The sequence below is a fragment of the Harpia harpyja genome, chromosome 13 (assembly GCF_026419915.1).
Source record: "Harpia harpyja isolate bHarHar1 chromosome 13, bHarHar1 primary haplotype, whole genome shotgun sequence".
NCBI lineage: Eukaryota > Metazoa > Chordata > Aves > Accipitriformes > Accipitridae > Harpia > Harpia harpyja.
In genome coordinates, this window is record NC_068952.1 from 11,709,520 (window position 1) to 11,722,219 (window position 12,700).

The 12,700-nt window shown below is 39.6% G+C and overlaps 1 protein-coding gene across 7 annotated transcripts in view; it reads right to left on the reverse strand.

Moving 5' to 3' along the window:
* RPS6KC1 (ribosomal protein S6 kinase C1) overlaps positions 1-12,694 on the reverse strand; it is a 92,993-nt gene extending 80,299 nt beyond the window's left edge. For 3 of the 7 annotated variants that reach the window (XM_052806032.1, XM_052806031.1, XM_052806029.1), the window contains exons 1-3: positions 12,539-12,694; positions 7,723-7,758; positions 3,517-3,637 (exon numbers count right to left, since the gene is read on the reverse strand). In XM_052806032.1, the coding sequence (XP_052661992.1) occupies positions 3,517-3,637; positions 7,723-7,758; positions 12,539-12,643 (262 nt within the window). In that variant the 5' untranslated portion in view covers positions 12,644-12,694. Of the gene's footprint in view, positions 1-3,516; positions 3,638-4,349; positions 4,370-6,400; positions 6,517-6,722; positions 6,837-7,722; positions 7,759-12,538 lie in introns of those variants that run through there. The other 4 variants (XM_052806030.1, XM_052806036.1, XM_052806034.1 and 1 more) reach the window with 4 other exon arrangements.
* Between the last annotated feature and the right edge of the window lie 6 nt (positions 12,695-12,700).

Genomic DNA, 12,700 nt, shown 5'->3' on the forward strand with positions numbered 1-12,700 from the left:
ATGAAAAACAGGCACAGTGCATGGAAAACATGCAAATACACACATAAGCATGCTCTACATACATACCAAAAACCACCAAACATGCTGAACATAAAAAATGCTAAAACAATGTGGAAAAAAACCACAAAAAAGCAGGTAGTAGCAGGATGCAAAAAAAAAAAAAAAAGCGAAACCCATGCTGGATGCTAAAAACACTTAAAAGCATGTCATGGATGCACAGCAAAAAAAATGCTGTGTGTTGTATATTTAAAAATCCACCAAAACATTAGAAACAACATGGCAATGAAAAACAACACCACAGCGATGCCTCAGAAACAAACAAATTCAAAAAAAGGTGCAAAAACCTTGGCAAAAAAAAGAGCGCATGGGAGATGCATGCCAAAAAACGCCAAACATGCTGGATGCTCAAAACACCATGGCAGCAATGCAAAACATGGCGTGGCAACACTTGAACCAAAACCCACACCAAGAAAACATGCAAAATCCACACCAGAATCCTTGCCAAAAAAAGAGCACATGGTAGATGCATTCAAAAAAATGCCAAACAGGCTGGACACTAAACACCACGCAAGGTGCATACAAAAATGATAAACACAGGCTGAATGCTTAACAAAAAAAAAAAAAAAAAAAAAAAAAAACACACCACAACAACAACAACCAGCACACTAAAACAACTTGTAAACACCACAGAAAGGCCTTAATAACCCCAAAACACCTTAGACACTGAAAAGCCTGCCCAAAAACCACACCAAAAAAAAGAACACGTGGTAGACTCATGCCAAAAAAAAAATGCCAAACACTCCAGAAGCTTAAAAACCTGTTAAAATGCTCAATAATTGCATGCAGTAGATGCATGCTAAAAAACCACCAAATATACTGGACACAAAAAAATGCTGAATAACCCTTGAAAACCCACTGAAAATCATGCAGTACGTGTACACAAAAAAATACCACCAAAGAAATCCTGGACAGAAATAACATCGTAGCCATGCCCTAGGAACTAAAACCACACCTAAAAATGCCCCAAATCCACACAAGAAACCTTGCCAAAAAAGAGCACATGGTAGATGAGCACATGCCAGAAAACACCAAATGTGCTAGACACTAAACACCATGCAAAGTCCATATAAAAAAACATAACAGGCTGAATGCTTAAAAAAAAAAAAAAAACAAAAAAACCCAAAACACAAACAAACAAAAGAACAACTTGTAAACTCCATGGAAATGCCTTAGTAACCCCAAAAACACCTCAAACCAAAAAGTCCACCAAAAATGCCTTAGATGCCTGCCAAAAAACACATCAAAAAGAGCAGGTGGTAGACTCATGCCAAAAAAACACCAAACATGTTGGATGCTTAAAAACCTGTTAAAATGCCCAATAATTGCACATGGTAGATGCATGCAAGGAAATGCCAAACACATGTTGGACGCTTAAAAAAAAAAAAACCCACACTAAAAAGCAGCACCAAACCCATTCTGCACAGCTAGCAATGCCTTAGAAATGCCCCAGAAACACTCACAAAGCACATGGTAGATGCATGCCAAACAAACACCAAACATGCTGGACACACTAAAAAAATGCTTAAAATCCCACTGAAAATGATATGGTATACGCATGAAAAAAGCTATACCTAAGAAATGCTGGACAGAAAAAAAAAAAAAAAACCAAACAACAAACCACGCCACAGCAATGCCTTAGGAACCAAAAAGCATGCCAAAAGAAGCACAGAATTCACACGAGCAACCTTGCCAAAGAAGAGAGCACGTAGTAGATGTTTGCCAGAAAACACCAAACATGCTGGATGCTCAAAACCACGCAAGGTACGTACAAAAAAAAAAAACAAACCACAAAACACCAGCCACAGGCTGGATGCTTAAAAAAAGAAAAACCATACTTGTAAACACTATGGAAATGCCTTAGTAACCCCAAAAACGTGTTAGAGACTGAAAAGCCTGCCAAAAACCACACAAAAAAGAGCATATGGTAGATGCACACCAAAAAGCACCAAACACATTTTGGACTGTCAGCAAAACCTTAGAAATGCCTTAGAAACCCTCAAAAACTAAGTAGTAGATGCATGCCAAAAAAAGGCCAAACATGCTGGACACTTATAAACCCGCAGAAAATCGTGTGGTATATGCACACAAAAAAAACACCGAAGAAATCCTGGACACAAAGACTACCACAGCCACGCCTTAAGAACCAAAAAGCACAACAAAAAATGCCCAAAATCCACATCAGAAACCTTGCCCAGGAAAAAAAAAAAAAAAAAAAAAAAAAAGAGCACGTGGGAGATGCATGCCAAAACACACCAAACACCACAGTAGGTGCAGACCAGAAAAAAGCATAAACACGGGCCGGACGCTTTAAAAAGAATAATACAGTACAACAACTTATAAATGCCATGGAAATGCCTTAGTAACCCCAGAAGCACTTCAGAAACCAAAAAGCTCACCCAAAACCAAACCAAGAGCGCATGGTAGATGCATGCAGAGAAATGCCAAACACTTGCTGGACACCTAAAAAAAGTTAAAATGCTTGGAAAAAAGGCTCCAAAGCACATGGTAGATGCACACCATGAAGCACCAAACCCATTCCGGACAGTTAACACCACCTTAGAAACACCTAAGAAACATTCACAAAGCATGTGGTAGATGCATGCAAAAAAGACACCAAACATGCTAGACACATTAAAAAATGCTGAAAAACACTTAAAAACCCACTGGATATTGTGTGATATATATGCATACCAAAAAACCAGCAACAGTTTGTGCTGAACACAAAGAACATGTGCTAAAAAAAAAAAGAGCCCACCATTTATTTTATAAACACAACACACTACTAAAAAAAGTGTGGTAGATAGAGTTCTATATGGAGTCATACCACTTCACTGAAAGTCCACCTATAGCTCCTTCATGATGACATATACATCAGGATTAAGTTAAGACCTTTGGCTTTTAAGAGCTAATGACTTTTTGCCATGTATTTCTCATGTAGAGTCACAATCCTCTTACGGGTTGTTTTGGTGAAATAGTTAGCTGCTATATGTAAAACTGATCTCAAAAGCCTAGCTAGATAAAATTGATCATTACAATCAAATTCCTAAAACAAAAAATTATTTTCTGCACCAACCACTTGATATTTTACTATAACTCGTCACTAAAAATCAGACAGCTCATATATGAAAATCTTTGTTCATTGTTCAATTGCTGTTCACAAAGCTAATACAGACTTTATGCTCCTGAAAACAGGGAATGTATGTTGTAAAGATACAGAACATATACATCAATAAATATTTGAGCTAATATCTCTAACATGGAAGCAAGGACATAACTACCCCTATTCAAAAAATAAATAGAAGTATCAAGCTATGATACCTACAAGTAAGACACAACACACCAAGAAGTTGAGTAGTAAAAAGCACACAGAAGAGTCCCATGCAGCTGCACAATGATATATTTATAGATACTGAGTTATCAAAGAATTTCAGCAAGTGAGGAAGAAATTATGCTTACCAAATACTATCGCTTTGGCAAAAGGTGGAAAGAGTTCTGTATGTCTGCATAGGTTTTTATGAATTTGCCAGAGATCTTTGTGCAGTTTCTTAAAGTCACTGTATCTCTTCCAAACAACTATCTGAAGCAGAGAAAGGGGAGAGAAGTATTAGTGCTTTCATTGTTCACATTGCATCACACCACAAATGCATTTTTTTAAGCAAATCAGACAACTACCTTCAGCAAATACGTTTAACAAAAATATATAATCTGAACCACCAACTGTAACACCCATAAAAAAATGGTCATTATCTGCCCCCAATCCCCATTTTGGCTAACAAGACTACAGTGCATAGAAAAAAATATTAAGTAAAAGCTGAAACAAGAAAACAGAGAGGGCAAAGGCAGAACTGTTCAGTCACACTAGATCCAGAGCTACATGGGGAGCCACTAAGAGAAGAAAAAAATGCCGTAGTCGTGTTGCACTATCCAACGCTCAACAGCATGCTGTGCTTGGCACAGCTGCAGGTATGGGGAAGAGACACAACAGCAAAAGAGAAAATGAGGGAAGAGAAATCAACACAAATAAGGGATTCTTAAGGACAGCACATTAAGCTCCCAGGACTACAAACCAACCCATGATTTATATAAAATGCTGATCAGGTGTAAATGCAAGCTCACATTTTAAATGGTTTATTACTACTAATGCTGATCAAAAATTGAGTATGTTCCTTTTGCAATCTAGACAAAATCTCCAACTTCAGGAATGCAAAGAGAGCACTGGTTCATTACACCAGCTTTTCCTGATCCATTCTTTCTGGAAGGAAGTAGTCATCTCCCAGCCAGGTACCTACCTTATCCTTCTTCCACCTCATTCTTTTTATTCTTTCCATTCAAGAAAGGAGGAGAACCCAATAGGAAAATCAGGCTAGGGAAAGAACTGAGCAACTGCTAACAGGTTTGCTATCAGGATGAAAAAACGAACATAGACATTTTATATCTTGGCCTCATTTTTGGTCAGATTCACTAAGCCATCATAATAAGCCTCAACAGTAACGTAAAATGATTACAGCAGAACAGGATGGGGGAGGGGAGAGAGAAGAGACTGCAATGCATTCAGCAGTTGATTCCAGTGTTCCATCAGTCAACCATCTCAATTAACTTAATTCAACTAACCACAATTTAAAAGATTCCAAATATTTCTGACTGATTTAATAGGGTGCCTTCTCATGAGTGATCATAACTGAAAAATTACTTTTTTCAAGCAAACCAGATTTAGAGCTAAGTAAAAGGTTTAATTGTAGAAGGATTTTATTATTGTTTTGTTGGAGTTTTGGAGGGGTTTTGTTTGTGTTTTTTAAACTTATTTCTTGAGCAGTGTGCATATAGAACATAAAAATTTTTAAGACAGTGAAGCCTTGAAACATTAAGTTACTGTACTGTCAGTACTTAGAGACATTGTGAAAAGCTGCCAGAAAATAAGAGCATGAGACTAAAAAACTACTCCACTAAAAAACTACCATTTTTTACTGCTACAAGTGATCTCCCAATAGCCAAGAGGAAAAAAATAAATATCCCTAAGTAGCCTGCATAGCAAAAGCAGTCAAGGTCATCCTAAAACATTTCTCACAAGCTCATGGAAATCATGCCTTTGCATGCATGTGGCTCAGCAAAGTTAGCAAAGTTCCCACTCTAACACACTCGTTAGAAATAGGATTTAGAGGAAGGACACGTTGTACTTTGAGGCCCAACGAAGCACAGCAAGTATATCATAAAACATATGTTAGACTTGTAATGCAATAAGGTGCTTGTCACAGCTAGAGCCAGTAGATCTCTATTAATTCACGCAACTCATCTGTTCCACAATGAATAACCCTTTCTCCTCCCTGAATAAGAGAAAAAAAACAAGACTACCGTAGATACAATTGCCTCACACTCCATGTTGCCACCATCAATCCCCAGAAGCAAGGAAATTAAAGTTAAGTCTGCCAGCCTTTATGTATCTATTAACTCCTCCACATACAACTTCATGTTAACTTCTTTTATCCTTTTGAGAAGAAAGCCCTTACAAGGTTATCTTCCTTCCTGTCCCAGCAACAACAGTTGAGGTTATCCTGAATTGTAATTGGCTGCAGTGGGAGAGATGTTGTATTAAAGGCTTGTATCCCAAAGGGCAGTTAAAAGAGGTGACAAAACTGGCAAGTAGAGTTGAGGTCACAGTACACAGCCTTATGTACAGTTGTACATATGTAATGTACGTATTAACATCACAGCAGTGACATTAAAAGAGACTTCTCACTGAGTAGGCAGGCACAGCTAAGTGGTCCTACACGGGTGCAGGAAGGGGATTGCATGAGACGGATCGTAAAGCAACAGGGTGGTTGTGTGCACAAAATTTTGTCTATTGAATTTCTAATTGAGCATTCTGAAAAACTGAGGTAAATTTCTTTTCAGTGGGAACAGGTTAAGTACACATTCTTTTTCTTTCAAAGGCTGCCCACAATTCTTTTGCTATCACAGGTAGCCAGCATAACAGAACAGCTCTCAATATACGTGGTTTTCTGACTACAATTCACCCTCATGGCAACTACCATCTAGGATATTCCTTTTAATAACTAGGTACTTTCAGATGCTTGCTTATAAAAGAATCACACCACACCTAACATGCTATCACATGCAAAATAATTAATTTGATAGAATGAAGGGTGGAAAAGGGCAATCATCAACAAGTTCATAGCACATTTATGTCTTCTTGCAGACTAGAGTTTGTGGAATCCTGCATGGCTAACCTACAGCCACAGATCAAAGATACAACCAAAGCATATGACTAAAAGACACAGTTTTGCTATTGTTTCAAAACTACTTAACATATATTCATGCAATACTCTAGCTGAAAGACACTTACAATATATTTTTCTGATGAATGGCTCATCAACAGCTGCTATAAAGTGTTTTTCCCACAAATGAAGATTAAGGTAATGGTAGAATGTGCTCATGAATAGGTTCAATTCAGGAGTCTCCCTGGAAAAGGTGAACATCAAGCTACAAACTACAGTAATGCAGTTCTAAAACTAGATCCATGATCATCTCTGATTCTGATAGGCTATTTTAATCTTATAGAGATTTAAAAAAAATGCAAAAATCATGAATGCTCATGTTTGTCTGAGTCTCAAGATTTCAAAGAAGGATGCAACAAAGGGATGTTAGGTGTATTAGCCAATTCTCACCTCTGCCAAGCCACTAATCAGTAACTCATGTTTGACCACACAGAGATGCAATGAATTCATTTATGGGCTCTTCCTTCATCAACTATCCAGGTTCTCCTCAACTGTAGTAAGAGACTGCACCAGAAATTGAACATATGCATATGTTACATAATGTCTGAAAAGCCATAAGGTTGTGCTTTTGAAGGAAGATTTTGCACGTACATAGTAAAATAGTATCAATGTCAAGTCATCAGTCCAGAAGAAATCAAGAGGGAAAAATAAGTTTTTCAATCTAAAAAAAAAAACAAACAAAAAAACCACCACACCATAACCCATACAGAAGTGATGTATTTTTTTGTCTCAATAGAATGGTTCCTGGCAGTCTTTTGAGGTATTAAAGAGGCACAAGAATACAGCAGAACCTTATTCAAAGCCTTTTTGGAAGAGGCAGAGTAAGCAATTTTAAAGTTTTATCAAAGTGTATCACTGGAAAATACTTAAGGAGCCTCAGAGAGAGAGACATAATATATGACTTACAGCCTAATCTCTCTCAACTGTCCTACGCTCCTTCATTTTCTCTCTTCACTAATAGACAGTAATGATGTAGGCTTTTCAGTGAAGTATTGGTTAAAGAGGAAAAGAGTACCTACAGCTGAGACCTAAGACTTGGATTGTGGACTGATCTCTAATTTTTCCGGTAGGAGTTAAGTAACCATCAATTTGCCAATTCCAGCCCTGAGAAAAGAGCTTGCAAAGTTATCAAAGCAGTTTCGTCATCAAAAGACACTTTACTCCCTAAGACTTTGTTTCAAGTCACAATTCATCACTGAGGGCAGAATTGCAACATGTTACACTAGCTACTGTTTTCAACTATGAAAGCTAAAGACAAATGGAAACATACAAAAAAACCGTTTGCTCAATTGCAATGACAGAACAGACAGAAATTGCTAAATTACATCAAAGATGCTTCAAAAGGCATAGTGTGATACACAAAGACATTTGCACAAGTTTAAACTGTTACCTCCTGGACATCCTCTGGATTTTTTCTTGAAACAATCTGAAAAGCAAAACAAAAAACCATGTAAGTGCTTGGATTTTCAGTTTGGAAGTTAAAGAGTAACATCAATGATTTGTTGCTGAAGAGAAAAATCTGGAAAAAGGCAAATAGTTGCATGTTCCTCTACACACAGAAATGTTTTCATTTAGTTTCAGAGAAGTCTAATATCCAAATACAACATGGTGAGGTATTTTAGCAGCAGAGTCAGTCGCTGTGATTAGAAATAAAGACGTACATTTTAGGCAAATTGGTACAGAAGGCATCTCACAAAACAAAGCTACATAGAGCACTTCCCCCATCATCTTTCCAGTCTCTTCCCATTAATTCATATTAGGGCCACATTACTCCCAATAAGCGGAGCTCATTAAGGCTACTTGGCTTAATATAAGCTGCACACAACCTCACTGTGAATGTGAGACTTTGCACTTACTAAGACAGTATTTCCACTTTACTTACAGCCATCAATGCGCGCACACATCTGACTCTATCCTTGGGTATTTGTTTTCCTTAAACACTCTTTGCCTAATTAATTATAAATGACTTCATCCAGAGGAAAACTGCAGTGAAAACGAGGCTTGGCTACACACCATAAAGCTGCCTGTATTTTGTCAGGGTTTTTTTCTTTAAATAAATATTGATCACAAAAGCCTTCGTAATCCAAGTTCTGTATTGGGGCTTATAAACAGCAGTAAGAGCATATCCACATAAACAAACAAATTAAAGACATCTTTAATTCATAACTGCAATTATCTTGTGCAAGTCAGTATATCCTTCGTTATAACTCAGCCAAAGCTGTTTAACAAAATAATTAGCCTATTGTTAGCTAAAGCAAAGTAGGGCATTCTCAATCCAAACTGAGACTATCCACATACTGACACACCCCAGAATAATTAATGCTGTGAATAGGTGATGCATATAGGCAAGTGCGAGAAGTCCACACTACTTGCACCCCAGAGACTAAAACACCATCCCGCTGTACCACAAGCACCACACAGCTGTTGCTCTAAGATGGAAGTCACTGAATGTTCACTTTCCTCTTGCTAAGTGACAATAACATACCCTTCATGCTCCCCACAAACTAGCTCTCTTCCTCCCTTTCATTTTTGAAGAATCCTTGCCAAAGCCTCCCAGATTTCGTAACATCAGCTTACTACACAGCCCAGCCACTGTAATCTTTCACACATTTTGGAGGAGACAAAACAGAAATGAGAAGTGTCACCTCCTCTAGCAATCTCCCAAAAGACCTAAAACATTTTCCTTCACAAGTCTTTCTCTCACCTTGCACATCAAAGTCCTCTTCTTCCAGCGTAGTCTACATTGATAAAACCTTCCTCAACTTTTCCTCACTCTTGAGTAATCTAACGTTTGGCAACTTTACCAAATTTTAACCTTGGCAGCTGTTGCTCCTTCATTCGCTACCAGGCAGTTCATATGTACAATTGGTGAAATATTTCTAACCTTCTTTTCTAATAGCTGGCGTACTTGATGTAAGGAGCCTGTAGAGCTGGGGGAAGAAGCTATCATAGGCATGGCTACACATCAGAGAAGAACACCAAAGGGCACACACCAACTGCTTTGCTTTGCAGTTCACCTTTAGTTAAAGCCTTGCAACAGTGTTGGCAGCTAGGTAAGTTACCAGATGGGCAGAAGGAGACCCAGAGAGATGAGTAATTACCCAGCCAGTTAGTAAGAATCTGGAATAAAACCCAGAGGCCCTGTTTCACACTTGTTCTAATGTTACATCACCTTCTATATCTACCAGCCATGCCAACTTCAAGTCAGTACGTAGTAATTTATGTGTTGTCCTACTTTGTTCTTCATATCCTTTTCTGAAGGTCAACCTCAGAAGAGGTCTGCCCCTTCAATCCAACCTACAATCAACCTAGAGACTTGGCAAAGATGATCCAATCCCCAAAATTTTCAGTACACTTTTTAATCCACTTACAAGGATCAATGCAGTCAGCTCCTTCTGCAAATCTGTAATGCAAGCAACTTCAATCTATTTTTTTTTAATATCATTAGGATACCCACCAATGAGCTAAGCAATGCATAATTACTGTGTTAGGCTCTGTAAACAGAGATCCTACAAGGATCCTCACCATCAAAGTATTTCAAATTCTCCTGTTCCTTGTCTGACCTGCAGATATCCAACATAACTCATTCGAATTTTAATTATCATTAATAATTGTAATCTTCTAAATTATCCAAACCTTTATTAGTGGCCTATATTTTCAGATATCATTAAAGAACACTCCTCGTATCACAACTTGCTGATATGTCTTTCCATTCTTTAACCTTTGGAAATGGATATAAAAAAAGCCAATATTCATTTAATCTTGTCCGCACTTACAATTATTTCACAGTCTACAAGGAAATAAAATATATATTCTCTGTTATACAAAAAAAAAACCTTTAAGAAAAAGCTGCCATAAGGATAGACTACCTTAGCACTCAGAAGAGACTGCATGGGTAGTTGTGCCTCCGAGTCAGATGTTTAGGACACACTAAACAAGTGCTTTCTCATCCATGATTACTAATCTATGATTATGTTGGAACATAAAGTTCCTTTAACTTCGTTTCACAAAGGATTCACTCATACACCACCGAAAGGAACCAAAAACCTCCACTAGTGCATACTGAGTACCCTAGATCTCAGCCAGAAGGGTATTCAACACAACGGGAAGATCCACCTCACTTTTTTCCTGGCAGTCCCCCAAAATTGCTGAGCATCAGATCAGCAAATACAGCTGTAGTGCTGTGATATCAACCATGGAGCCAGATCACTGCAGGAACAGGAGGGAGAAATAGGAGGAGAGAAAAAGGGAGGGTAACAGATATGTAACATTGAATTATTTTTAAATCATTTTGTTCAGCATCTAATTCTCCAAATCCTCACTTCAAGTACTACGTGACAGATTACCAGATAGAGTCCTACTGAAACAAAATTATTTATACTTCTACATTTGTGAATCCAAAGCATCCTTTGTTGCATAAAAGAGAAATATTTTTTCACTTTGAGGATTTTAGATATCAAAACACACTGAAGAAATAGTGATCTCTGGTTAACTCAGTTTAATTTCGACAGGTCACAGACTTACCAGCTCCTTGCTCTGCACTAAATCACATGCAGTCAGCACGCTGCCTGATTCTGCACTGCCTCACTTGGAAAAGCACCAGAGCATCTACAACTTATGGGACATGGAGAAAGAGTGACATTCCTCACTAGTTAGCCACAACTTGCTTTTGAACAATTCTGCATAAACCAGAGCATCACAGAGCATTTTAACTGGCTTTATCCAATAAGAACAAAGTCACCAGAGTAAAATAAGCAGAAGTCTTGGCTCATTCCTATTACTCCCTATTGCACTGACACAACTTTTTAAAACACACACACAGACTTAGCCCATCATGAGCTACTGCAGAGAGATGTGATGGCACTGTTTTCTTCCTTGCCTCTATCTCAGGAAAGGCCTTTTAGATTAAAACATCATAGGGAAAAACAACTCTTTTTTTTTTTCCTCTTAACAAATACTACATTGTATTGGACTAAAAACAATGTTTTAAACACATCCCATATTTGTGTTCAGTGGACCTGTATACATATATCTGACAAAAAAGAATAATAAAAAAAATTTTTAATTTCACAAGTCACACAAAGTGATCATAGTAAAACAACCTAAACACTACAATATATATACATATACAGAATGTTGTAATCTTTGAATTATGGGAAGAGTGCGTATAAACATATGTTGCTCTCATGGGCAGAATGTCTACAGCTGCAGTAACTACAAGATCAGAGGTCATTTAAATAAACTCTGCCCCTCTATGACACTTTCTGATGCTCTCAATATATCCCACCACACCTGTGACCTGAACTCCCACTCCTCTTGCACCTATCTCCACATATTTACTTACTCCCCTCCCATTTTGGCTTAAGTAGGAAAGCAGAGGAGAAAAGAAAGTAAGACATTTCCCTAGGGGAACAGAAGGAGCTTTCAGCAAAACTAGCACCAAGCCAGCACTCCCAATACCCAGTTATCTGCTTCAGCTTTCCTTCTTCTCCTTCTAGGCCTCTCTTATTCACCCAGACCCTCTTCTGCCTAAATGGGGTTGAACCCTAGGCACATGCAGCCCTTCAGAAAGGGGCTGTCTAAATATTCTTCAACTCAAACAGCTCCGTGCTTCCAGCGTGGGCGTGCTGTACCTACATACTCCGCTCCCTCGTTTTTCCCTCCAGAGCTGACTGCACTGTGGGGCCCGCGGGAAGACAGAGCAATTCGACTGTAACCTATCCGAGAGATTTGTGGTAGAAGAGAAAGAAAAAGAAAGAAAGAAAGAGTTGCTTGGTTTTAAGCTATTCTCGTACGCCCTGCAACGAACAGGGAAGAATTTGGCAGTTAATCGCAAAGCGCATTTGAGGCAATTAACGACGTTCTGTGAAGCTACAAGTTTGCAGGAGGTGACCGAGGCTCAGCTCGGGAGAGGCCGCCGTCTGCGAGCCTTCCCTCCTGCCCACCCGTGTCCCTGAGAGGGGTCTCCACGTCGCGACCGGCCTGATCCGCGCAGGGCAACGCCAGGATCCCCATCGGCAGCCCAGCCACAGGCTCTATTCCGCACACAGCGCCGGCTTTAAAGACCAAATAAGAGGTAGGCCGGGCCCGGGGACCTGAGGAGGCGAGGGGCAGGGCGGCGGCTCGCGGCGCCCCGGGCAGCCAGCACGGAGGAGGCCGAGGCTGGGGCCCGGGCCCGGGCCCGGACCGGCCGGGCACTGACTCACCCGCGCCGTGACCTTGTAGACGGTGTGCCCGCGGGGGTGCCGCCGCGGCTCCGTCACCGTGTAGAAGCGGGCCAGGTCCCCGCCGCGCTCCCGCGGGCTCAGCATGCTGCCCCCCGCCGCAACGCCACCGCGCCGGGATCCGACCGAGGCGGAAGCGGCGCC